This window comes from Papilio machaon, chromosome 3 (assembly GCF_912999745.1).
Source record: "Papilio machaon chromosome 3, ilPapMach1.1, whole genome shotgun sequence".
Lineage (NCBI taxonomy): Eukaryota > Metazoa > Arthropoda > Insecta > Lepidoptera > Papilionidae > Papilio > Papilio machaon.
Genome location: NC_059988.1, coordinates 5,004,789 through 5,031,874, shown reverse-complemented (window position 1 = coordinate 5,031,874; position 27,086 = coordinate 5,004,789). Strand labels below are relative to the sequence as shown.

The window sequence follows — 27,086 nt, the reverse complement described above, 5'->3', positions numbered from 1 at the left end:
GACCTGGACAGGATATAAACCGAGGTATTTTGTGTCGGTTTGATTAATTCGAACTTATAATAGAGATATATAATTAGCCGACACTGACTTCATCCGGCGCTTCTAAGACGGAACGAAGCAAAAGGTGAATTTCCAGGTGGTGGTTTATCTAGCGGATATTTTTCAGGGGGTCTGTCATTTCGAAGAACAATATAGTTCTATTGCAGTTGTTCGTCGGCGTCTACGTATTTTATGTGTTCTGCGTACGCGCTACGAGCAACGTTCCGCAAACTCTGCTCGGAGGCGGGGCCGAGCTGCTTCACCATGCGTACAAAGTGGCCGTCGCTCTTCTGCAGCAGCTCGTGAGGATGACCTGATTCAACTATTTGACCAGCTTCCATTACCTGATGAATACAAACATCGAGTCATTTACTGCCTCACTCAGAACCGTTAAATAGTTATCCCTTAGTGAAAATTTCTCATGCCTACTTTTCACTAAGGATTGGTAGAGGTTTCCTTTACCAATTAACCACTCCGTGTGAGAAAGCCTAAAATTAGTGTGTACTTAAGTTTACATATTCTTACACAGAGATACCTGTCTGAAACATTGTCTATCTTTAAACAAATATCAGTCTACAACAAAGAAAAATCTTAAGTCAGCTTCAATTCTAAAATTTTTATCTGAATCCTGAAGTTTATTACGTAAAAGTATAGTGATAAAATCGGCAAATCTGTTGTAACATCGTATCGAAATTACATTACCGTTGCTGAATTTGATTGATTGACGTATCAAATCATTTATAACAGTCTGCCAAGCGCCTTATCCATTTTATCTTATTTATATTTATGTTCTGTATTTTTATCTGTCTAAATATTTATCAGTACGACATGTAAAGTAAATGCGAAACGTAGTATCAGGGTTTATGTTTGATCAAGGTTGATCTTAGACGAATATTGAAATAAATTTAATACGTTATTTCTGTAAGATCTGTTAAAAAACGACGACTAGAGGGGAATTTAAATTTAAGGGGTTTATCTAGTAAAAGTTGACATACGTTAAATCAATACTGTAATTAGTTAATATCACCCGTGGTATTTTTCATTAAATATTCCAGTAAAGGGTCCTACACTCGTCGTCTACGTCCTATACTCAGGGTCATTCTTGCATGTATCTTGTAGTAATGAGCTCTTATTGTAGATGTATTGAGATAAATTTATAAAGGTGTTCAATATGTGTCTGACGTTGGAAACTTTGCATACACAAGGCAACGTATAAATTTTCGCAATCCGGCGATTTTCGTCGTTAAGTGACTTACGCAATACATGTCATTAGCTTCGTACACAGGTCGCGTCAATGACATTTTGTTCTTTTGTCGCCAAAGCCAGTCGCTTGCAAACTGTTTGTCAACATCGTTGCCAAAAAATTGCCATGATTTTCAAGATGGCGGAGCAAATCTATACTGTAGACATGTAGTCGCTATGACTCGCTTAGTCGACCTAACGTAATGTGTACGAAGCGCGTGCAACGTTATACTCACGACGCACGTATACAATACTAGTTTCAAAGATTAACATTGCCTTGTGTAGGAACGGGTTAAGTGTTGGGCGGTGTGCGGTGACTTACGATGACGCGATCTGAGTCGGCGACGGTGTGCAGGCGATGCGCTACCGTGATCACCGTGCACTCCGAGAAGTGCTTGCGGATCGACTTCTGGATCAGTGCATCCGTACTGAAAATATAAATTCATGTATTCGTTATATATTCACTCGTTTTTCCTTTTTCTTTAAATAACACTTTGATGAGATATGATACAAAGGAGTAATTGATATGTAAAAACTGTGTCACGTGTATGCGTTTTTGCGTATTAGTACTTATACGGTTGCGTAATTCGACGATTCGATTATAGCGGCAACGTAGGTCATGACGTAAGAATTACACGAAATTTCCTCGTTGTGTCGCAACTTTTTACTGCAATGTGTGCGTGTGCGTCATTTACTTGGGGTCTACGTTGGCGGTGGCCTCGTCGAGCACGAGCAGACGGTTGCGGGCGAGCGCGGCGCGCGCCAGACACACGAGCTGGCGCTGGCCCGCGCTGAAGTTGCCGCCGCCCGCAGTCACCTCCGCGGACAGCGACGTCACGCTCTGCTTTAGTTCCACCTGCACCACACCGACATACATACATACAAAGAACCGGCATCAAAACCTCCACCTTCATACAAAGCTGACGGGAAACAGAGGTTTATGAGTCCCTGACTTTTTCCTACTCCAATGTTATAATGCACAGACTTATCCCCGGACAAGTACCTGCTCTAATGCTTTCCAAATCTCGGCGTCGGTGTACTTGTCGAAGGGATCCATGTTGTACCGCAAGCTGGCCGAGAACAGCACCGGCTCCTGCGGGATGATAGCGATCTTCGACCTAAGGTCCTACAAACAAAACATAAAAATTTCAATTTAAGTTCTATGAGGATAAACTGTTTGTAGCGTTTTCACTAAAGACGGCATAGAAGTTGTAATTCTGTGTGACGTCACGATACCTTAAGCGCGATGGAGCCAGTTTCGACGTCATCGATGTAGACATGTCCGTCGATTGGCGCGAGACGGAACAGCGCAGAGATGAGCGAGGACTTGCCGGCGCCCGTGCGACCCACCACTCCCACCTGACAATCGTTCATTATATTTCAACAATTTGTCGATATAAGCATACGGAGACGCTTTAATGACTCACTAATCAAAATCTGGTCTCTACTTCTCTTGAATACATCTCGACGGTCGTAAACCACACGTTCCTAAGAATTAATGGCTACTTAAAATACAATCAATTCTTTTCAAAATAGTCGTCAAACTGCAGCTAACGATTAAAACTTGAAGTTTCTTAAAACTATTTTCTTACCTTCCAACCACTTTCGATAACGATATTGAGATTCTTGAGCACGGGTTCCGCTTCTCGGTCGTATCTGAGATATAGATCCTTGAAGACGAGTCGTGCTCGCTGCGGCCAGGCGGGGGGCGGCGGCGGGCCCGCGCTCTCCTCCTGCGGCAGCGACGTGAACTGCACCACGCGCTCCACGCTCGTCATCTGCGAGATCACCTCCGTCGCCTGCTTGATGCCGTGCTGCACCATGTTCACCAGGATCAGGCCCTGCGATAGCGCCAGACCGACGTCACCCGACTTTGTCGTACCTACAAATTATTACTTTTTATGTAATTGTTCATTTCGATTGGCCACTTAGTGGTTTAGTATGAGAAATCTACACCGAGGGCGACCACTTGTAACAATGAGTACGGCAGTAAAACTCGATTAAACATCACATGACTTCATGAATTACAAGCTGTCGCTCGCGACTCCGTCCGCTCAGAATTAAAAAACCTTTATACTCGTATTTTAGTCTATGTCTTCCAGGCAATGTTCTACATCTGTGTAAAGATTCATCAAGATCCGTTGAACCGTTACGGATATACCTTCAAACAAACATCCATCCATCCATCTAAATTAGTAAGATATGTGAGGTTGAGTTTGATAATTTATGTCCATCGGTGATAACTTTTATTCATGGTATGTAAAGTATTTAATTAGTTTGTGATATTGAGTCAACACTCAATATCACAAACTAATTAAACGACGAAATGACTATATATGTACAACTACAGCACTTGAAAATTCATAAAATTATTTTAGTTAACAAAAGTTAAAATTGATAACAAAAGAACTTGAACTGCGATAAAAACCAATATCATAAGTTAGTTCTTTTACATAGTCATCATGTCACTTGTATCTGCGTACCAAGTTATAGATAGTGAATGATACACTTGTGACATGTCATGATCATGACATGCAATAACAATCATGTGATTTATATCAAGGACAATATGTAGTGGATATCAATAGATGAGTAGCAGTTTTATTAAATAACTATTCACTAACTAACTTAACATAAATTATTGAAAATTCAATATAATAAAAAAAAATACTTACCATCGTCCAACAGTAAGAAAGTGTAAGCGACGATGACTACATATGACGCCGATATGAGACTTAGCCAAAGCGAGAACGCTGTATTCGTTACCAATGTTAGATACCTGAAAAAAAAATATTTGTAACTTTAATCGACACGTATTATATTGGGGGGCATTAGGCCTTTACATGCATACTACGCGATATTTGTAATTTTAGAAGTCTTTCTAGCCTTTCTAGAATTATTTTCCGAAATAGAACCGAAACTTTATGCTTTTTTTAATCTAGGATTTTTTTTTGAACAGTGGTGTACTAGTGTTTTAAATCAAGGAACTATTTTAAATCAAGGACTTCCAAAGTGGTCGATGTCCCCTTGGGGTCCATATCGAACTTAAAGCATTGCTAATTCTCACTCTGTCTTCTTCTATTGACCTAAGTCAGAATGAAAAATAATAATAACAATAATTGGTTTTAAAAATAAGTAATTTAGCCATGGGGGTCTGTGGTAACGGGTTATTTTGGAAAATGGGGTCATCACTTGTCCAAAATAGTTTGAGGATTCCTGTTTCAAAGGAAAGTATTCTGGTATGTATAATGTATGTGTGGACTGACCAGGCGGCAGTGTGCACGTCTTGTTTCTCGTCGAACTGTACGCGCAGCATCTCCTCTGCGCTGCAGGCGCGCACTGTCGGCAACCCCGACATTGTGGCCGACACATGCGAGAACACCGGACTGCGAGACACGCCCTCCACCCTGAATATACACAATTATTATAATAAACAGACCTGTTACAATACTTAACTATATCGCCATTAGAGAAACTATTTTTTTTTTAAAATCTCGGGTAAAAACGCCAGATTATATTTAATAAGATTAGTTATAAAGTCAGATTTAGGTAAGGTAAAGTTGTACCTCTTAATAGCCTGCGCGGTGCTGAGGTAGACGACCGTCCAGAGGTACATGAAGATACCGCAAACAGCCGTCGTCACCAACATGTAAGGGTTCACGATCGCCACCATTATTAGAATACCGAACATCACCATGAACATCTGCAACAATAAATCATCCATCATTCTTTTGCCCTAATTCGTAATCTTACACTATTTTAGTATATTTTATAACAGAATTTCGAGAGTTGATAATGTTTTGTGACCAACAAGGACTTACCTATTGGTTGTTTAGGCAAAAAAAAAAAAACTTCAAAACGTGTTTATGTCAAAATAAGGACAGACCTGCATGCTGTCTAATATCATCCTGGGTAATATCTCGTCGACGACGCCCATATCTTTAGAGAATCTGTTCAAGATACGACCGGAGGGGTTGGTGTCGAAGAAACGCATCGTAGCCGATAAAATGTTACTGAACATCAAGTTATGTAGCTTTATAGAGCTACGCATGCACACCCACAGGAATAATAACGATCTGAAAATGTTATAGAGTACAATAGAATCAGCTAATATACCGTTACAAAATTGAGTTTACAAAAACAGTGTTTTTGCTACTAGTGTACTAATACTAGGTACTTAAGATGAAAATTGTGAATAAAAAATAGGAGAATCATATCTTATGTTTGTTAGAAAACTACTGTTGAATTTATTACTTCTAGAACTGTTAGAACAGTATCGCTCGAACGCTAAGCTTCTAGTAGTCTAATACTAGTAGAACAAAAAAAGGTACAAGTGATATTGGCAATGAATGACTATATTTTGTTCGATATAAAATATATGTGCCTAGATTTAAAAACTGCATACCTTTCTGTAGTTAAAATAATACATCCAAATATAGCAGCTGCCCAAATGTAGATATAAAAGTTATTATCGAATGGCTCCAGATCGGTCAGGGTTATATTCTGCATAGTAACAGCCGTCTTTAGCATTGTACCGATAATGGTATGGTTCGGATTTGTCGTTGAGATCGTATCGTCCGTTACGTCATCCATAAAGCTCGGTAGTTCCGTAATATTGGTAAACGAGTCGGTGTAATTCAAGGGATTAGTTAACATTGTATCATTGACTTCGGTGTGTAATCTCGCATGCCTCGCTTCTACTTTGTTCATCCTAGAAAAAAAGTAAATTAATTAAGTCTATAAGTCATTCGTTTAAAATAAAATGACTTTTTCCTTTCTTTTATTTGTTTGTTGTTTGTATTATTTAGTTTGCTAACAAATACTGTAGACCTGTAGATAGACCCACACCTTAACTATTTTTCGTAATACAATTTAAGTTTTTTATTATGTTTGATGAAGACATTTATGTTAATTTTCTTGTCAATCTTTTGTTTTGTTTATGTTTCATGCTCTAATAAAATTAAAATTAATCTTCAAAATAAAATCTTGAAGCGTTAAACATAACATAGCTATAAACAGTTTTGCCGATCTTATAAAGCCAGCTACACACATACGATGTTTATTGCACAGTTTAACTATACAGGTAAAACTCAGACTGAAGGCAAAACAAAACAGAACTGAGAATTGAAGGTGGGTAGCGGGCTTAAGTCGAGAATAACAATTTCACGCTTAATGCACGCAAACGCATGCGGCGGAACTTTGTTATAAAATGTTAGTACAGCTGTCAGCAAAACGTCTTTTTATGTACTTTGTAACCGAAATATTGTAATTTTCCGTGTGTTTACTGCCACAGAGACGCCTTAAGACATGTACAAAAAACATATTGTTGTATCCGTTTTTTCATAGATAATGACAACAATGTTTTTGTAACCTTTTTTTCGGCAGTGGACATCCAAATTAATGATTATTTTGAGTACATACTTATTATTCAATGTAAAAAAGGTTTAACACGTTTACAAATTAGATATCATTTTAAATACATAGTAGGTAATCATTTTAAATAAATCTATATATATAAAAGAAAGTTGTGTTAGTTACACTATTTATAACTCAAGAACGGCTGAATCGATTTGACTGAAAAATGGTGGGCAGGTAGCTTAGAACCAGGAATAGGACATAGGATAATTTTTACCCCGTTTTTTTTTTTTTATTCCGCGCGGACGGAGTCGCGGGTAAAAGCTAGTATATATATAAAAGAAAGTCGTGTTAGTTACACTATTTATAACTCAAGAACGGCTGAATCGATTTGACTGAAAATTGGTGGGCAGGTAGCTTAGAACCAGGAAAAGGACATAGGATAATTATTACCCCGTTTTCTATTTTTTATTCCGCGCGGACGGAGTCGCGGGTAAAAGCTAGTTTTAAATAAATACACATCAATGTAGGATACAGAAATAAATTTTATTTCCAAACACACACATACTTTTTTTTTCATGTTTTCAAAACCGCTACAGTACGAAGTACTTCTCAGTTAATTAACTTTAAAAGTATGTGGAAAATTTTAAATGTGCATTACGTACTATAAACTTTGTACATTCATTTAAAATCATTATTTTTTTTCATAGACGCACTTCAATAGTTTAGAACTTTATTATATTTAACCAGTAGTTGCATTACGTCAATAATATCTAATAAGGCTATAATAATAGAAACCCGAAAACTATGCGATTTTTCTGTGAGTAGACATATATTATGTATGTATTTTAGTTGAGAATATATATAAAAGTTATATATCATTCACGAATTTTAGTAGAAATTTTATCCGCTAAAAAGCATATTCAATGAGCAATCGCAGTAAAGAAATGAATTCTTACCAACTTGTAAGCCAGAGATCACCGAATGAGGTGACGACTTGCGCGGCTACGATCGAGATCATTGTGAAGATGAGCAGCGGCCAGCCTCCGCCCGCGCGGAAGTACTTCAAGTATACAGAGCCCGATACACGACCTGCATCATGTTGCCAATTATAAACATAAGTACTTCTTCTTTTATGCTAACAGGTATTACGCTTGCTTTCTCCTGCTATGACTAGTATGTTAAAGGATTATGTAAGAGAACATATTATACTTCGGGGCAAATAAGAATTAAATACCACTTTTTCAAGATCGTTACTATGGAACAAATAAACACATCCGACAGGAGTACGAATGTGTTTGCATTTTTTTAAGACTTACGAAAATTGTTAACAAGAATGTAAATGAAATATTTTGTTGTGAGTTCTAGGTGGTCACATAAACTGAATGTCCAAGGCTATTTTGCGGTTAGTTTTGCGGTGGCGTACCTTTTTCCATGAGCTCATCGGTTTCGCCAGGTTCGTCCTGATTGCCTTCGCCCTCCGCCAGCGTGCTCGTACTTATGTGTGACTATGAAACGTTACATATCATAAGCTACTCATGTTAAATGTTAAAAATATATTTAAAACAATTCTTTTATTAAAACAAAGCAAATTATAGCCAAACAAAAATTGTTATCGCATTATTGAACATAAATAAATTTAGTTCCGATTATTAAATACGGAAATCGGAGATTGGGTTTGTAAGTTAATTAAAAATGAATTAAAGGCTTTCTGAATGTCGTTAAGCCGCGGACGAGAAGGGCGTTAACCTGATTGTAGTTGATATGATACGCATGCCTGATCGTGCAACAAACAATACGACGCTGTTTTCAAATACAATGATTTTTGCTTCTGAACGGAGATTCATTTGTTGTTAAGTGGCTTATAACTAAACGAAATAAGAGAGATATATGTTATAAACTGTATTTATTAATCATTATCTATTAATTGCCACACATTGATTTCAAACTGGTCACTCGATAACTATATAGCAAATTGTTTAAATTCACAATGTGACACGGTAGGGACTGTCAGAGTTTCAGATTTTTTTTCTAGGAAAATGTTATCATAATATGCATACCCAAAGGTGGGCATTAACTCGTTAATCCCTTAATTAATGAAGTTAACATTTTACTTAACGGATTAACTTAATTCAAAAAGTGTTAACGTTTTTGTTAACTTCCGTTAAATTCAACTTCCGTTAATTTATTCTGTTAATAGTTACATTAGAAACTTGGACACGTGCTGACATTTTTAAATAACGCCACGCCACGCTCGTAAGTTCAGTTAGGTTCGGGACTGTCAGCGAGTCGAATGGTGATCGAACGAGTTGATAATGGATATATGTGAAGTTCGCGTGCAAGTGAACAACAGGACAAAGTCAAAAGAAGGTTCGAAAACACTTTACATTCATACTTTTACACATTGTCTAATACTTGAGACACAAACAGAGTCCAGATTCAATTGCAATCAAAGAATGTATAGTGAAATTAATGTAGTGAAACAAGTGTCATCAAAATAAGTGTTGTGTGTGTGTGTATATTCAATTTATAAAAGTGTGTGCAATTCGTGCATATTATCAATAGTCATCGAAAGATCTTTTTACTTGTTTTACCTATTTCTCTCAACCCCAAAAGCAGTATAATTTTGGTGCGATAACTTATAAGGATTAACTTCAACTTGCGTTAAATTTTCGACAATTTAACGTTTAACGAAGTTAACTTTTTAATTAACGAATCAACGATTAACGAAATTACTTCTATCTCATCTCACCTTAATAGACATAGTGCGTTGTCGCATTTGCTCGGAGCGTGCCTTGGCCGCGCTGTCCTCTTGCGGCTGCTCATCTTCCTCCAACAGCTCCTCAAATAGAGGAGATCGCGACACTTCTTCGAAGCTACCTTGAGTCTCGATTTCACCCTGAAAAGAGTATGAGGTTTTAATTTTGATTTATTGCAGTATTCAAACGTAGGTAAGTTTGCAAGAAAGATGGATAAACTTTATTATTACGTATTTGACTAGTCAATGACCATCGGACGGAACAGTATAATAACCTGACTTTATCTGACGAAACGAACGTTTCGTATTGGTGAGTTTATTGCACTTTTCAGATAAGATTTCATCGGTGCCGGCTGTGTAATATTTTGACAGGGGCAGATTATTTATCTATATATCGGCTTAAAGGTTTCCAACGCCTTATTATATTTGACCAGTAAAGGACAAGTTTAGGGCCGGCTCTTGTCTTGGGTAAAGTAGGATAGAATTGCAAATTTTCAATCCGAGCGGATCTCAACTAGGTTACAACGATGTGAGGTGTTAATACATCTTTTGATTGTGCTTTGTAGTATATTTCCTTATACGTTGCTAATGTACACAATAACATGTTCCGCGCAACGGCAAAGTCCGATTAACCGTGTTGTGTTTCATACAATTGTAACAAGCTGCAAGCGATGATAACGGAGTGTGACCGAGTAGTTATAATAATTTTATACAAATATAACAATGAAAATTATTTGCGTGTGATTATTTCTTGTGGCATTGCTTCTTGGTATTACACTATTTATAGTTAACAGCAGCGCCATTTCAATGTTAGTTTGTTTCAGTAACAATATACCGCGACACCTTGTAAGGACGACATATAATTTTATGGGTCCATTTATTTATTTCATTTAGCTCAATGACTGACTATGTAACGTGTTTAATATTTTCAAAAAAGTATATTTAGTTTTAAATCGTTGTCGAGAATGGTACAAATTCGATTGATTTACGGATACAAAACAGCAAGTTTTTTTTTATCAGGTATTAACATAATTAAAGTAATCAATAATTAAATTTATATTAAAATCATTTAATATAATTGGAGACGACGAATGTTCTTGAATCTATAATTCGCAGACGTAGACTCAGCATTAAAGGATTGGAAGGATGGAAGGAAGGATATTAAAATCTTCACTAACGCAAAGAAAATGAATTTGTTTTCGTTATTATCAGCACACGGGACAGACTTTCTGCCACGCATTCCCTTGATTCTATCATCCGGAATGGAATGCAAGGTTTCCTGCGATTAAAACTAAGGTTAGTTCAACTGGCTATGTTACTAAGGCGTTAAGCAATAACGATCCTTATCATTTTTTAAAGCGTGTAAACATTGACATAAAATTGTATAGTTCCAATAGCTTTATCTTTATAGTATACCATTACTTTTGTCTACAAATACAATGCTAGAGAGCTTCATCTGATCCTTAATGAGCACTATATTAGTTTTATTTGCACGACATGTGTAATTAAAGAAGTATTTAAAACCTAGAAGAACAAAGTTATCAATGGATTAAGATAAATCCATTTATAGGGGTCATGTTACGGGTGACTCCTATACCAAAAAATTGTGGTGTGTTATGTTTATGTGAGGAAAAACTTATCTCACTTTATGAGTTAATTATAAACTTAATGTCTATTATATTTATTGTAATAATTCCTTTAAGTGATGACAAAAACAATTGGAAAAAATAATTAAACACAATTAATAAAAATTACTCAATTCCTAGTCAACATTATTACAATATTAGTATAACATTAATCACTCTTTATTTTCAACAATATTTTTTTAATTTTATAAAATAGTTTAAGAAATTCTGATTATAATAAAGACTTCCAAAGTCTCTGGCTCAAAACACGCCAGGGGGAGTTGCAGGACGAACAAATAGTACAATAACGCAGGTGCACATTGTCATTTCAAACGCTAATGTTACATTTTTGTACTTACATTTCGCAAAATGATGAGGTTATCAGCCGCTCTGAGGTGGTGCAGTTGGTGTGTGACGAGGATCCTCGTGGAGCCCTTCAGCAGGCCCAGGACGCACTCCGCCATCAGGTGCTTGCCGACGTGTGTGTCTACGGCCGACAGGGGATCGTCCAGCAAATATATATCCGCCTGTTGTCACAAATGAATTTTAAAATTTTGCCATATTCTTTGAAATGTAATATTTTTTGTAACACGACAATAATTGAACACTCGACCACATTATGGGATGTCCGTGCTCCTAACCAATAGGCTAAAGGCGATTTAACTTCTCTATTTCCATTCCTGCCGATGAAGGTCAGGTCAGGTTCGAATCCCGCCATGTAGCAATATGTTTTTCGATTTAGATATGTACATTTATCCGACGCTCTTACGGTGAACTAAAATATTTTGATGCAGCCTGCACATATTTGTGAAAGAAATTCAATGATATGTGTGAAATGAACCAACCCGCACTGAGCCAGCGCGGTTGACTATGGAATAGTTAGGATTGACCCCTAACTAGCTAGGGTAAGCTCCGAGTCACTCAGTGAGGACATAGTCGATGATGATGATAATAAATATCAATTGTAATTTCAACTTTGAACAATTTATTTAAGCTGTTTAAGTTATGTTTGACCTTGTTTTAGTCGATACACTTCAGAATCATCATGATTATTACTTATTGAGCGACGTAAATAATAATACAGTTGATATCAAATAATGTCACATTACAAAGGTCATTGTCACATTCAAATGTTTATGTTCTATAGCAAATTAAAACTATCATCAGCCAGGCTTTGTCTGTATGAACTTCATCTTTGTGTTACAAGATATGTCAGTACCGATACTGTGAGTGTGAACGTAAGTGAGCTGATGCCGACATCAGCTCACTTTACATTCCCAATCAGGGGCTAGGAGCCTACTACGGGTTACTAGACCATTTTCAACCACATTGGCCAAATGAGGGTTGGTTGACTTGACACATATCTTTTGAGTTTCTTCTCAGATATGTGCAGGTTGCATCTCGATGTTTTTCCTTCACCGTAAGAACATCGTATTAATATACTTATGTAAATCGAAAATCGAAAAACACCTGCAGATGGAGGAAATTGCGGACATAGTGTGCCTATTGACGTTACACAGATACCCACAACAGTGTTCTGTGCACCCCCTAGTTTGATATTCGCGAAAAGTTTAAGTTAGACATTATCGATCACGATCGATCAGATCATTTTGATTGATCGACCGGGTCGCGAGTTGCAAAAGGACCCGGGTCCTTAGAACTCACAGCTCGCCTTGTGTCTGTCACTTGTTAAAGACCCGTTGATCGAAGCAGGTATCGCTTCAGTAACATTGTACATACGTAACTGTTTTCAGATTTCTAGGCGACTCTTAACATAGCAAAACAAAAAACGATTTTAAGAGCAGCGGGATGTGGGAGGAGGGCACTGAGCAGCGCTGCGTGCTGATGACCTTGGCCTGCAAAGATATTTGATAAGAATTGTACCTGTCTGTAGCAGGCACGTGCGAGACCGATGCGCGCGCGCTGTCCGCCACTGAGGCTGATGCCGCGCTCGCCGACCAGCGTCGCGTCGCCCGCCGGCAGCAGCTCAAAGTCTCGCACCAGAGCGCACGCCGACACCACCTATACGAATAATAGTTTTTTTTTTAATATAACTAACAGAATGGAAATGTATTCAGTTCTAATCACTTTAACATTAAAGATGTGAGATTACGAAAACAGAGAAAGACAGATATTTCATTTTTAAAAACATATTCAAAAGTGCAAGAATGAATATTCATCACGAATATAACGTTCAACTCTTTAACGAGTTGCGGTACAAAGTAGGGATCGTATTGATTGGAGATACATATGTGACGCCATTATCTATTCTGCGAATCTGACCGCTCGCCTGTTCGCATGCAGAGTATCTTCTGTGATCGAGTTGCTCTTATCATGCACTCGTATTTACGTTGTTTGATATCATTACAATACATCCGCGACATGTCCCCTTTATTATAGGTCAAACATTATCAATTTAAGAAGAAAACGGTAATGGTGAAACAGCTAAAAGATTACATGACAATGACAAAAACTTTTACATCATCTGTCAAATTAAAAAAAAATATTAATTTATAATTTCTTACACTAGATTTTTAGCTGTCGCCCGCGACTCCGCCTGCGCAAAATTGGAAAACAAACTTGTATGTATTCTTCCAGACTATGTTCTACTCTATGCCAAAGCGATATCTGTTACTCCATTCTGGAGATACGTAATAACAACGCATAAACTTTTGCATTTATATTAGTAAAACGATTAAGACATATACGTAAAATTCTACTGCCGTGACACTCGTGTTAACATATGTCTTCATCACTGATTTTTTTAAAGAAATGAAAGTCAAATTGCTAAGAAGTTCAACGCCTGATAAAAAATGTATTTGTATCATTTATACCATAATTAAGTTCATTACAGATAAGTAGTCCATTGTTTTCAAAGATTACTTGAACCTTGTATTTTTACTTTTCAAAAAAGTTTCTATATAATTTACGTCATGTAATTAACTTTAGTACAAATAGCGACAGCCAGTTAAAATTTAATAAATAAACATTTAATATCAAAACAATTACAGTTGTCTGTTTCTGAATATAACTAAGTACAACAAGTGAGAATGACTATAGTTAAGGAACGATGAATAAATAATCTTACTAAGCAAACAAAACGCAAAATGAGATATAAGGCTCTCAATTCTAAATTTCAGAATGTAATTTTTTCGCGAAACTGATTTTGCTCAAATTTACGAATATAGTTCATTTTGTATTATCATCCAATACATTATGTTATCATTTATGTAAAAAATATTCCAATTAATTTAATCTTTCAAGGCAATAGACGAAATTGTATTATCACGACTCTTTTTGCGTATCTTTATACGTCATGTTCAATTTTTACGCCATAATTTTTTAATCATCCGTTATGACGGATGTATGAATCCGTCACACGGAATCAATAAAAAAGTATGTCAATATTTTACTAATTCTTTTTATTTCAATATATCAGACATAAATATTTTGAAAAAACGTGCCTTTTACGCCTTTCAAAACTGTACTTATTAACACTTTAAAAATTATTAAACTAATAAAAGCTTTTTTTTTTCGTAATATTATGAAAGTAACATGATCATGAACACGTTGAAGGTCACGTGATAAGGTGAAACAGTGGACACACAGATCGATAGCGTAGATGACGTCACCAACTAAATTACCTTTTTATAACGAACGCGGTCGTAGGGCAGGCCGAATAAAATATTCTGTCGGACTGAGGCGACGAACAGCCAAGGCTCCTGACTGGCGTATGATATTTTACCGCCACCCAAAGACACGGTGCCATGTGATGGCTCCAACTCACCCAAGATCAGTTGTAAAAGTGACGACTGGAAGAAATATTTCGCAATTAGTTTCTAGTCACGGTTTTTTCTTTTAATGTTTATTATAAGGCAGATGTTTAGCTGTATTATAAACAACTAAACTTTGTTGCTTTCATCTTTAACATATTGTGCAAATTATATTATTTAAATATATGTAATAGTTACAAATATATCTTAAACACATTTACCTTTCCAGATCCAACAAGTCCAGCCACACCTAAGAACTCTCCGTGTTTGACAGTCAATGTAATGTTTCTCAACGTTTCCACGATAGGATTCTCTTGCCAGCTCGCACTGACGTTAGCCAGCGTTAGTCCTGTTGGCTGGCTCTTATCTTTTTCTATATGTTTCTCTTTATCCGCACCATTACTGATAAGGCCTTGACCGTTGAGAGCGAAGGAATAAACTTCCTTAGCCTTTGCTGATTCCAATTCATCTAATGATAGGAAATCCTAAAAAATGCTTTCAAATTAAAAATACAAAATCACGAAAACAAGTACTTACAATCTCGAACAGTATTGTATTATTAAAGCCCATTTAGATGATACCACTTTTTTGTGCGTACCAGAGCAATATTTAAATGCAAAATTGTGTGCATAATTTACCTTTAATAATTGTAAGCAATTGTTGTTTAGACTATACAAGACATTTATTGCTCTCATTTAATTGTATGCAACAGGCAAGAAACTTGCACTCGTATAAATGGGCCTTTACTCTAGAAATATTAATTACATTTTATTCATTGTGCATTAAAGATCTAACAGCAGCACTCAGTCACTATAGACGTCCCATAGATAATATAATAGAATTACATGCAATGTCTTTTAGAATTGATCTCTTACCTCTAATCTCCTGATGGAAACCATAGCTTCAGCCAGGAATGACAACGCCATTGGAAAGAGTATATTGCATGCGAGCTGAAGCAGATTGAAGTACTGTACTAGTGAGAAGGTGATCTCTGCGCGTATATAACCACCCATTACCACGAAAGCAACCACCGCCGCAAATAATATAAACCGTTCCGTGAACACACTCAGGGCGGTTGAGAATCCTTTGATGAACGAAGTCTTCAGTATGAAGCCTACTTCTATTCTGTTAAAAAAACAATCAATTTTATTTTAAACTCAGGAGAATAAGTTACATAACCTTGGAATAATAATAAGTGTAGTGTAGTGGAATAATAATAGTGTTACATAATATGATAATAAAGAACGCTGATAATAATAAGTCATGAAATAATAAGTTGTAGTAAAATTAGCTTCGATTTTTATATTCCTTTCATTTAGAATTTAGAATCTTATTATTTTTGAGCTAACATCATTTAAAATAAGCCATCATAAAAGAAGCTGTAATTGAATAGTCAGAGTCAGATTATGAGAGAGTCAGAGATTATTTATTAATAATAAAGTTACAAGTTAGTTAAGGCAAAAGTTACACCCACATAAAATTATAATGTGGTAATGGACGATAAAAACAAATAGTCGAAAAGTACCTGTCGCCAAAATCATTACGTTATTCAGAATTACTTGTTTATTACGATTACAACTTATATGTACAATATATTACGAATAATTCAAATTATCCTTCTTAATGAAGAGCCATAAATAATCAACACAAATGCGCGTAATTTCACAAGTAAATTCTCATAGTATTCAGAGGATTACGACGTCCTATAGAATGGAATATAACAATATTGGTATACAGCTATATACCGTTTTGGACTCACGGACCTTTCCTAAATAAATAACTATAACTTATAAAAGAACTTCAAAAAAAAGCTCATAAACTTTAATCTTTACAATAATCATTAAATTTTTATAGCAAAAACGTACAATCTGGTTACGAGATTCAAACACATCACCCAAATAACCACCATATTATATAGATTTCCGTGCTCTTTTCACTCCTCTTCTTTGTCCATAGTCTGTTCGATATAAGTTCTTCTGGGACCTGCCTCTTTTCATGTCATATATGAATTTGTATTTGACTGGATTAACCGTGGGTTTCTGACACTAAAATCTTTTTATAAAATATACTACTCAAAACAAAATAGGGCCCACCATCTTTTTGCCCCTTAATTTATGTGCATACATGATTATTAAATTTTTACAATTAGTCGATGTAGAATTAGGGTTTTACACATTAAGTAAACACAAAATAACGTTTGAATTGTTTAATTTTATCGCAATACACTCAAATACTCATTTTTAGAGAAAATGAGCACTAAGTAGTCTGTCAATAAAAACTTTTATAGACTCTGTTTGCTTTTAATAAACTTGCCGGAAGCTTTTCTTTAGTATCGAGTAGGACCTCCTTTGCTCTGTATGCACTCTTGAGCCTCTCTGGAACACTCTCAATCAGATGAGTGATGTTTTGGTCGGGTATTCGTTCCCAACAGAGTTTCAGCGCGTTTATGAGGTCCTGTTGGCTGTTAACGTGGCTATGGGTCTCTTTAAGACTTCTTTTCAATTCATCCCATAAATGCTCAATCGGGTTAAGATCGGGACTCATTGCTGGCCAAGGTAAAACCGAGATATTGGCATCAGAAAGTGCCCTCTGAGTGACCCTAGCTGTATGCGCACGAGCGTTGTCTTGCATAAACACAAAATTATCACCTACTCTTTGTGAATATGGGATGACATGAGGTCGGATTACTTGCTCGACGTAACTGGCTGCAGTGACCGTGCCTTCGTTCAAGATCACCAGCTCTGTTTTGCCTAACAAGCTTATACCGCCCCATATCATAACACTCGGGCCCCCAAAACGATCAGTACCGTGCATGCATGGTTCAGTAAAACGTTCTCCTTCTCTTATCCACACACGTACACGTCTGTCATCGCTAAAAAACTTGACTTTACACTCGTCTGAAAAGAGTACTGTCCTCCAATTGTCCATGGTCCAGTGCAAATGCTCACTCGCAAACCTCAAACGTGCTGCCCGGTGAGCCCTTGTTAATTTTAAACGAATAACACGCATCCTAGAATGTTGCCCGTCCTCGTGGAGTCGATTCCGAATGGTTTGACCACTAACGCGTGTGCCAGTAGATTGCCTTAGCCGGGATTGCAAGGTCCAGGCGGTTGTCGTGCGGTCCCGGCGCGCAGTCAATCGAATGTACCGGTCTTCATGAGCAGTTGTGGCTTGAATCCTTCCTGATCCAGGTCTTCTAGCCACACTACCTGTCTCCTGGAACCGCTCCCATACGTTTCGAATAGCTCGCCGTGACACACCAAGGCGAGATGCAACCGATCTTTGCGATTCTCCCTCTTGAAGCAAAAGAACTGCCCTTATTGAAGTTTCCACATCCATATGACGACGAGAACCTGGCATTGTAATCGGGAATAATGTCGAAACGAAAAAACACAGCTAAACAAAGTGTGATCAAAGTATTGCGCATAAAGCAAGAATGAGAACACAAACGATAGAAAATTTAAGAAATGGGATAATGGGTAAGCACTTTACTTTTTTGTCTCCCCACTTGAAATCAACAAAAAGTTATCTTTTAAAACATCATTATGAACTAATAAACATGTGTGTACAAGTGGTAGTGCTTCATTTTGTCAATGATTAGTATATGAGTTATTTATAAACACGATTAGAGACAAAGTTTCGGTGGGCCCTATTTTGTTTTGAGTAGTTTATATAATCAAACCTGGCATTATCTTTGCCAAAACAGAAATAACAACATGTTTTAAACGGAGATTTTAGTCTCGGAAACCAACGGTAAACCGATTTCTGGATGATGGCACCTCATAACCATTTTGATTTATAATAGACCTAATGTCATCATCAAATATCTTCGTCATACATGAACAATGTAACTGTATCACATGTGTCATTCTTAACACATTAAACAATTAAAAAACATTAATGATACATTGTAAATAACTTTGAGCCTTACATAAACTGTTAATATTCGTTTTTAGACAAACATCAAAAACATTATATCTGATCTCTGAGTCAGTATTTATGGAATGACACATTGAAAAATAAATTAAAACAACATATATATATATATATATGTGCGGTGACGGCAAAAATTTAAGTTTACATGACTCAGTACCGTTATGTTCAATTTATTTTAATGTTTTCAAATATTTTACTTAATATACACATTGGATGAAGATGCTAAACCGATTAGAATTCGTTGTGTAAGCACTTATAAGGTTTTATTTGATAAATAAAAGTGGCAAGAGTGTAAAAAAATAATTTACATGCTCTGTATCTCGGAGTGGAATTTTATTACAACGTATTTATTATATTTTTTGTGCTTAATGCAAACAGGTGGATAATTGTAATTCCATTTAATACATTGCATTAAATTTTACTCAGCTTAATTGCATGACATTGAGTAGGACACGGATTAGCTTTAGTTTATTTTACCACGTAAATTAGATTTGTGCCATCCAAACTTTAAGTCGACTCAATTGGCTGCTCAGAACACAATTTTAGAAGATTTTGAGCATAGGGGGTACGTAACAGAATGCAGGGGCAGGCCACACAGCTGACCGCGTTTTCTTCCACTCGTAGTGAATTCACTTGCACAGGTTCCAAAACAAACACGAGCCTTGGTTAAGTTCGAAATTTTAAATACGAAATCGATAGATACTTGGATCGCATATATTTCGTGGTATTTTCACTAACCTGCGCAATTTGTCGACCAGTTTCTCGAATGGCTTCTCCCAGGCGTACATCTTAATGACCTGCACTCCGTTAACAAGTTCGCTCATAACCTTGACTCTTTCGTCGGTTCGATTCGCAATCTTCCCTCTAAATTTTCCTTGTAGGTTACTCAAATACGCTGAAAATAACTTACATTTCAATAACATAACAAAAAAAAATAAGGTCTCTTATATACCTATTTTTACTCTACCTCTTAGTAGAGGTTCTTTCTACAAGAGTAAAGTGCGAATTATTTATCTGACGAGTCCTTTTTAATACCATTACGTTGCAAATGAGCAAGCGGCCAGCTGAATTCGCCGAAATAGCGAAGCGATTGCTGCCCATATATATCCGCAATCGTAGATGCGTTGCCTACCTAATCGACGGAGGAGGTGACGCACAGAAAGATACTTTTCCTCCTTCTATACGTCCCCTCCGCCATCCACTTACCCTTCTCATCCTTTTTTTATAAGAAAAGGGTGGGACAGCTAGTAAGTCATAAAAATATACCGCTTTGTACTATATACTCAAATAAAATGTTTTTGAGTTAAATAATACTTTACGAATATCAGGTTTTAAAATTAGTTCGATCCTCAGGTTAGGTAAGTGCGTATTTCCAAAAATCTTTAAATACAGTTTTGCATCTTTTCTTTAAGTTAAACGTTAATTTATTTTCAGTTTATCAATTACTTTCCCTGAATCACCAAAAAAAATCACCTGTAGATGTCTAATAATATAACGATGATCCAAATGCCAGTCATATAATACTGACCTTGAACAAGAACTGTCTGTAGGAATATAACAGCAAGCGCGGCGAGCGTGGCCCAGCCTATGTGCTGCCATACGAGATACGAAACAACCGTCACCACTATCGGCATCACCCAGATGTAGTTCAGGAACGTGGCCACCAAGTCGAAGCGATTCACATCGTTCGACATTAAATTTATAACTTGTCCAGCTTCCGTTTTATTAAGACCTGTTCGGTTAAGCTTCAAAATCTATAACAAGAAAAAAAAATATTAGATACCTATTTGCTGCACTGGAAACAATGTTGTTGTAAATAGAAAAAAAGTAAACATTAGTTTAGCTGGTTTAGGCTATAAGAACTCAGAATGGAATAAACATACATACACCTCCACACACATAAAAACATAATATATCCGAGAAAAACATTAAATGTCAATCGGGTAGAAAAAACATAATACTGAATAATAACTAACCTTTCTGAATATTAATGAACAACACGCTATCCTCACTCTCATACCGACGCAGCCTTGCATCAAATAAACATGATTTAGTATGACAGCTGTTGTAATACTGAAGAAGTTCAATAGGAAATTGTAAATGTGAGCATTTCTGTAATTTTCAATTGTCTTCTCATCAGCGAAGTATCCGATGAATAACGCTAACGTGTAAGGGATTAACGGCCTAAAATATACAACACACAAATTATTTATTAGAATAAAAAACACACACACACACATACAAGTTTGCTAATGTGGCTTACCATAAAACAATAAATAAAATGCCGACGAAAAATCCGCATATCATGTATTCAAACCAAAAAGATCTGACAATAGCCCTTGAGAGTGAAGGTCTTGTACCATTGTGTCGCGCATTGTTGAGTTCCTTTTGCCACGCTTCTTCCAAACGATCGCCCAATCGGCCTGAGTGGTCGCCCGTGCGTGCTTGAAACAAGTCTTCTATTGTAAGACTACTTTTGAATCCTTTGCGAAACAGGGAGAAACTCCATCTGTCAAATTAAAAAAATATTGCTAAACTGTACACTACGGTATGCATCTCATGTTTTTCATTTCTAGGAAAGTACATTCACCGTTTTTGTATGAATGCCATCGGTTTATGTTATGTTATGTTATGTTTATGTAAACCCCTTTATTTATTTCATTATTTTTTATAATGTCATTAAATTTAACAAATTTGCTCAGTTGTATCGAATAGTATAACCTGATTTCGAATAAATGACTTAGAATATGTAATGTCCGCTTATAATTTTAATCAAATAGTAGCAGCGGCCTCATAGATAAGAATTGAGAATGTCCCACAATTTAATTGTGTTAAATGTCGTCAATTCGCATGACGCCTTTATTGCCAACATTTATCTGTTTAAACTATTCTTTACTGCGACTATAATTTGTAATACATATAATATATTTATAACATTTTCATTCAATCAAAATCTTCTTTCTTCTTGTTATGTATATGTCCTAAAGGTAATGTACTAAAGATTACGCAATAAGTATACATTCACATAGTAATTTAAACAGACTCTGTACCTTACGCTGTACCGTACACGTTATATGTATAGACGTATAACGCGTTCACAGTTACTAAATATTCCGCCAGAAGTATTCAGTTATCCATAAATAGCCTCTGTATGACGTAATCGTGCACGAAAAAAATGTTTTGTTCACTTAACACATTGATATATATTATGGATTTACATACTTGTTTTAACATTGAAATGATTAATGATTATGTATAATATATGCGTAGTTTGTAATTTGAAGAAATTAAAGAGGTGTGAAAATGGAAATTAGTTTATTCCGCCTATTCTTCTGCGCGAAGCGTGACGAGTGTCTATGCCTTTCTAGGTGGGCCAGATTTAAAATAAAAAAATGAACTGAATTATTATAACGTTTTATTTATTAAATTAAAATCGAATGAAGTCTTAAAGGGCCTTTTCTTAAAATCATGATTCTTCTTTCTGTGATCGCGGGCCGTATCTTTGACATGACTGATCTATACTAATATATAATAACCTTGAACCTTGAACCTTGCCTAAAGGGATACCTTTTAATGACATATTTTAGTTTTTATGTATTATATTTAAATTATATCCATGTTCATTTCTTATAATTATGTCTAATAAAAATTTATCTAATTATAAAAAATAGAGAAAAGATTTCATTGTTTGTATGTGTGTTTGCATTGAATAGGCTCTGAAACTACTAAGCCTATTTGAAAAATTATTTCACTGTTGAGCAGCTACACTATCTCCGGGTTGTATAGGCTATTTTTGTTACTAGATTTTTTTTAACTCCGCGAGGACGAAATCACCGGCAACTGTTATACAGACCATTCATTTAATTCCATACATATACGACATATTATTATTAATTGCATAGCTGTAACATGTTATTTGAAACAACCTGTTTTCTTTAAACACCATTGGGCTGTAGTGACCTTAACCATTTAAAGAGCAACCAAATAAATAATACATTTACTAGCTATTCTACTACGTGACGAAAATTCCGACAAACATTATGGACATGTCGCAGGCGAATTGTATAAATCCGCCGTTTACATACGCTCGTCATTATGTAAAAAACAAAAATCAGTAAAAAGACGAAATGTTCTGTATTGTGAATTTTGTTAAAAAATATATAATATGAAGACCATTTTCTATTGTAAACATATAAAATAAGGTTAGATTATTAATGTGAGAAAACTTCGTTACAGTCTCATGGACTAAACGTCAAATCACTACATTACATTTGTCATTTTGTCTTCGGCATTTTACATAAAGCCGAGCGAGCGTATGTTAATTTACGACGCCGTTTGTAAACGACGGAATTATACAATTTGACTGCGACAGGCATTCTGCGATCAAATCAACACAAGGAAAACCGATATTTAATTTAATGTAACTTTGTTTTACTTAATATGTGTAAATTGGGCAGCAGTTTAGACGATCTTTTTTTTTACATACATAGGTGGCAAACGAGCAAGCGACCACCTAATTCGCTAAAATAGCGAAGCGACCGGCTGTGTCATAGACATCCGCAATTTCAGACGCGTTGCCCATCTTTAATCAAGGGAGAAGGGGAACAGAAAGAGATTATTTTGCCCTTACTATGCGTTCTCTTCACCGACGAATCCCCATTCCATTCCCATCCTTTATAAGAGAAGGACGGGAAGGGGAAGAGGACTAAAATTACACACTCTTTTGGTTTTTGTTTTATCTTGAGTTCGTTAGTAGATGAGGTTATGTTTTAAATGATAATTTATTATTTACAAAAACAATACAATAAAAAAACTTTTATCATTACGTTATCATTACGATATTTTCCCAGTTTCAAAATATGTACACTTTAACAAACATTCAAAGACTGTGTTCGTGTCCAACTTTAGATTAAAGTAATTGAAATCGTTTACAACTGTCAATTGCTTGGACCAACACTTCAATTGAAAGGAATTAACTGTTTGCGCTCAATCCAGATGGATGTTATTCATTTTTTTTCAAATACTATCTCATAAATAAAGAGATACTTTAAAAATATTTAAGAAACTAGTATGTAATTATGGTACACTGGCATTTGCCCGCGACTCCGTCAGCGCAGAATTAAAAAAAAAACCTTTTTATGACACCACAGAAACGGGATAAAAAGATCCAATGTTCGTCTCCTGGTTTTAGGCTACCTCGCCACAAAATTTAAGCCAAATCGATTTAGTTATTCTTGAGTTATAAATACTTAACTAAGACGACTTACTTTTATTTATTATTAAAGATGTTATACAAATTTTGTAAAAGATTATCCGTTCGGACATAATTTGCTCATATCTTACGCGAGAGACGTAGCAATCGTAGTTTAATATTAACCTACCGGTATCTTGCTGATGTTTTATTATTAAGAAGTTATTTTCCGCTAACATGCTTGCAAAACAATTGCAGAGAGAAATATTCACACGACATGAATGACGACTGGCTACAACTGAACGCTGGTAAAGTAGAAAAAACTTGAGGCACTTTTATTTTACGTCTGCTTCAGAACAATAACAAGACAAGACCCACAAACCACAAAAGAATTTAAATAAAATAACCTAACCTTTATTTAAAAAATAAAACCTGCGGCTGTAATTGCTTTTTAAAGCAAAGATTGTAAAATTTTAAAAAATTGAATTTACACTAAATATTTTTTATTACAATAAATTTTTAATTTACTCGTTATAGATTTTTTTGGTATCTTGGGGAAATCTTCGTAAGGTACCCTGTCTTTTGGTGGCAAGATAAGGTAATGTAAGGTTCCTACTCTCGGGTCCCGGGATATCCAAAGGAACGCAAGTACGGCACCTTTGTTTTCCGAGATCTCACTCGTCTAATTCGGTTTAATCGTTTAGGCTCTAGGCAGTCATAATGAAATTTACATACATACATACCCACATACATAGAAACAAACTTATATACAAGTAAAAAAAATACTCTTTGTCCGTCGGATAATAACTTTTTCTGATACAAGGATTCGATTTTGATACATCTTTCGGGTATGAAAAAGCTAAAAACGTGTATTATAAATAAATAAATAAATAAATGAAAATCATTTAAGTATATATTTTCAATTAAAGGTAATAGAAAAGTTACAGGAAAATAACTTCCTGTCGAAGTTTATTCGTGTTCAAAAGGAAATATGGTCCTAACATAGGCAGGTGCATTCGCTAACGAATGACTTGTATAAAAATATGGTCATGACTGTCATACTCGTCGAAAACAATTATTACATGATAATCATATTATACAAAAATAAAAATAAAATAAAATACGTAGACTAGCTGTCGCCCGCCACTCCGACAGCGCGGAATTAAAAAAAACTTATTAAGTAGCCTATTTGTTCTTCCAGACTATGTTTTACATGTATGCCAAATTTCATCGAGATCCGTTGAGCTTTCTGGGGATATCTTCAAACAAACATCCATCCATCTAAACATTCGCATTTATAATTAGTAAGATGTACGGTAATTCAAGTCAGATCCGAATATATTCATCTGTATGATGAGATTTTATTTAATTATTGTAGAAACTTAAAATCGTGAGTAAATTAAAAATATACGTAGCGGTTTAGTCATGTGAACTGAATGCCAAGTTTCGAATGTCATACCAGACGTTATTTATAATTGTAACACCATAGTACTAGATAAGCAAACAAAAAGTAAAAATACATTTTTCGGCTCATCTACGCCTACTATGAGTCATGCCAACTACCGTTCAACAACCTCTATGGAACATCGACCAGCTATAATAACCACAGTTGTCCAGCCTTGTATAATGCCATAGTGGTTGTTACTGTAAAGCCCCGAACTACGGTGAATCCTAGGTTTTACTAGTAAAACCTAAGATTTACCAAGCAATTATGTCCGAAAATTTTTGTGATGTTGGTTTATTTCGTGCATGCATTACTATTCACTTAGTAAATCTCAAGATTTAAGTACCTAGTTTAAAGCACAGTAAATGGCGATAAACAGGCTATTAACATTAGTGTGTTATTAAAATTAATTTAATAAAAAAAATGTCATAAAACCAAAGTTATTCGGCTGTTTAACGATATTTATCGCTTTATTTGAAAAAATCTTTCAATTTATTAAGTGAAGGGTGGTGAATGATCGAAATATATAAGATCACAAAATTTTTCGGACTTTCATAATGACTAGAAGAAATCTTAGGATTTGTTTTGAATTGAAATTCGTGCTTTTACGGTAATATATATACATATTAGGAAGTATAGTTACCTACATATTATAATAAATTACTGATTATCAGTACGTGATTTGTGATTAGTATGATGTATTGAATGGCATGACTTGCGAAATTATAAAATCATGCAAAATTTGGTCAATTTAACTGAGATTCAATCGGCGTACAAGCTCGCGTATCGCGAAACAAGGTGTGTCTATCCCTATTATCATTAAAACAAGATAGTGTTTATAATTTACGGTAGCATTACACATTTGCTATTGTACCGGGGTCATTAGGTCAAAAGTGACAGTAGGTTATCTTATTGCCACATTATATCAGACCCCAAAGAATAATCGTGATTGCAAGACAGGCACATGAGATCAAAATGGCAACCATTACATTCGATAGGTTTTTAAAACTTGATGTTCCGAAAAGGCGATCAATTTTACTTGGAGTGCTTGGAATGCTTAAATAGATAGTATGAAGAAAAAAAAAAAATTTATTTAGTAACCGAGACACTAATAAGCTTGCATGTTATTAACTCCTTTTTCTTTGAATTTGGTTATTTCATATTCAGTCGTTTAATTGGCCTAAGTTTTTATTGTTTTTATTTTTTTTTTATTGTCTTTTGAAAATTGGCTATGGAATGATAATTACTGAATGATAGGTTTGATAAAGTAACTAAATAAAAAACACTTCTTTCTTCCTGGCGATCCAATTAATATATATATCATAATATTTTTTCACATTTTAAATTTTGCGTTTATTCGACAAATCTAAAAGAATTGTCAAAAAACAAAATATGAAATACACACATAGAGTTCGAATATTTTCGGTCAATTCTTAACACCATCTCATTAAACTAAACTTATAAGTGTAATTATAACCTATTACTAATTCTCAAAAATAAATGGAATACTTACAAGAGGAATAATTTCGATAAAATGTTTGCTTTGTCGTGCGGATTCTTCTCTTTGAGAACGACTTTTGAATCCATAATAGTAGCTTAAATGTCACACAGTAAAAACAAAATTAATTTAACGCAAATAACCTAAATCACAACGAGATAGAAAACAAACATGTAGAACTGAAAAAATATCCTATTAATCGGTAACTATTAATCACTAATATCT

The 27,086-nt window shown here is 35.4% G+C and overlaps 1 protein-coding gene across 1 annotated transcript; it reads right to left on the bottom strand.

The window, feature by feature from the left end:
• Positions 1-149: 149 nt before the first annotated feature.
• Positions 150-27,026, bottom strand: LOC106712409 (ATP-binding cassette sub-family C member 4). The gene is made up of 24 exons (XM_014504966.2): positions 26,877-27,026; positions 20,992-21,237; positions 20,705-20,912; positions 20,257-20,482; positions 19,467-19,623; positions 15,668-15,917; positions 15,014-15,277; positions 14,664-14,831; positions 12,904-13,041; positions 11,379-11,546; positions 9,389-9,535; positions 8,063-8,144; positions 7,596-7,728; positions 5,687-5,992; positions 5,168-5,357; positions 4,848-4,984; positions 4,548-4,688; positions 3,957-4,060; positions 2,874-3,163; positions 2,518-2,640; positions 2,285-2,407; positions 1,977-2,137; positions 1,604-1,709; positions 150-383 (listed from the first exon to the last, which is right to left on the bottom strand). Exons 1-24 carry the CDS (start codon positions 26,948-26,950, stop codon positions 198-200), a joined length of 4,128 nt encoding a protein of 1,375 aa, XP_014360452.2. The 5' UTR covers positions 26,951-27,026; the 3' UTR covers positions 150-197.
• Between the last annotated feature and the right edge of the window lie 60 nt (positions 27,027-27,086).

Excerpts from the sequence above, each read along its gene's own strand:
- LOC106712409 (XM_014504966.2), bottom strand. The coding sequence starts at position 26,950 with ATGGATTCAAAAGTCGTTCTCAAAGAGAAGAATCCGCACGACAAAGCA. Across the intron at positions 4,061-4,547 it reads GACGTGCACACTGCCGCCTG|GTATCTAACATTGGTAACGA; the intron begins GTCAGTCCACAC and ends TTTTTTTTTCAG. Across the intron at positions 3,164-3,956 it reads TTTCTTACTGTTGGACGATG|GTACGACAAAGTCGGGTGAC; the intron begins GTAAGTATTTTT and ends AATAATTTGTAG.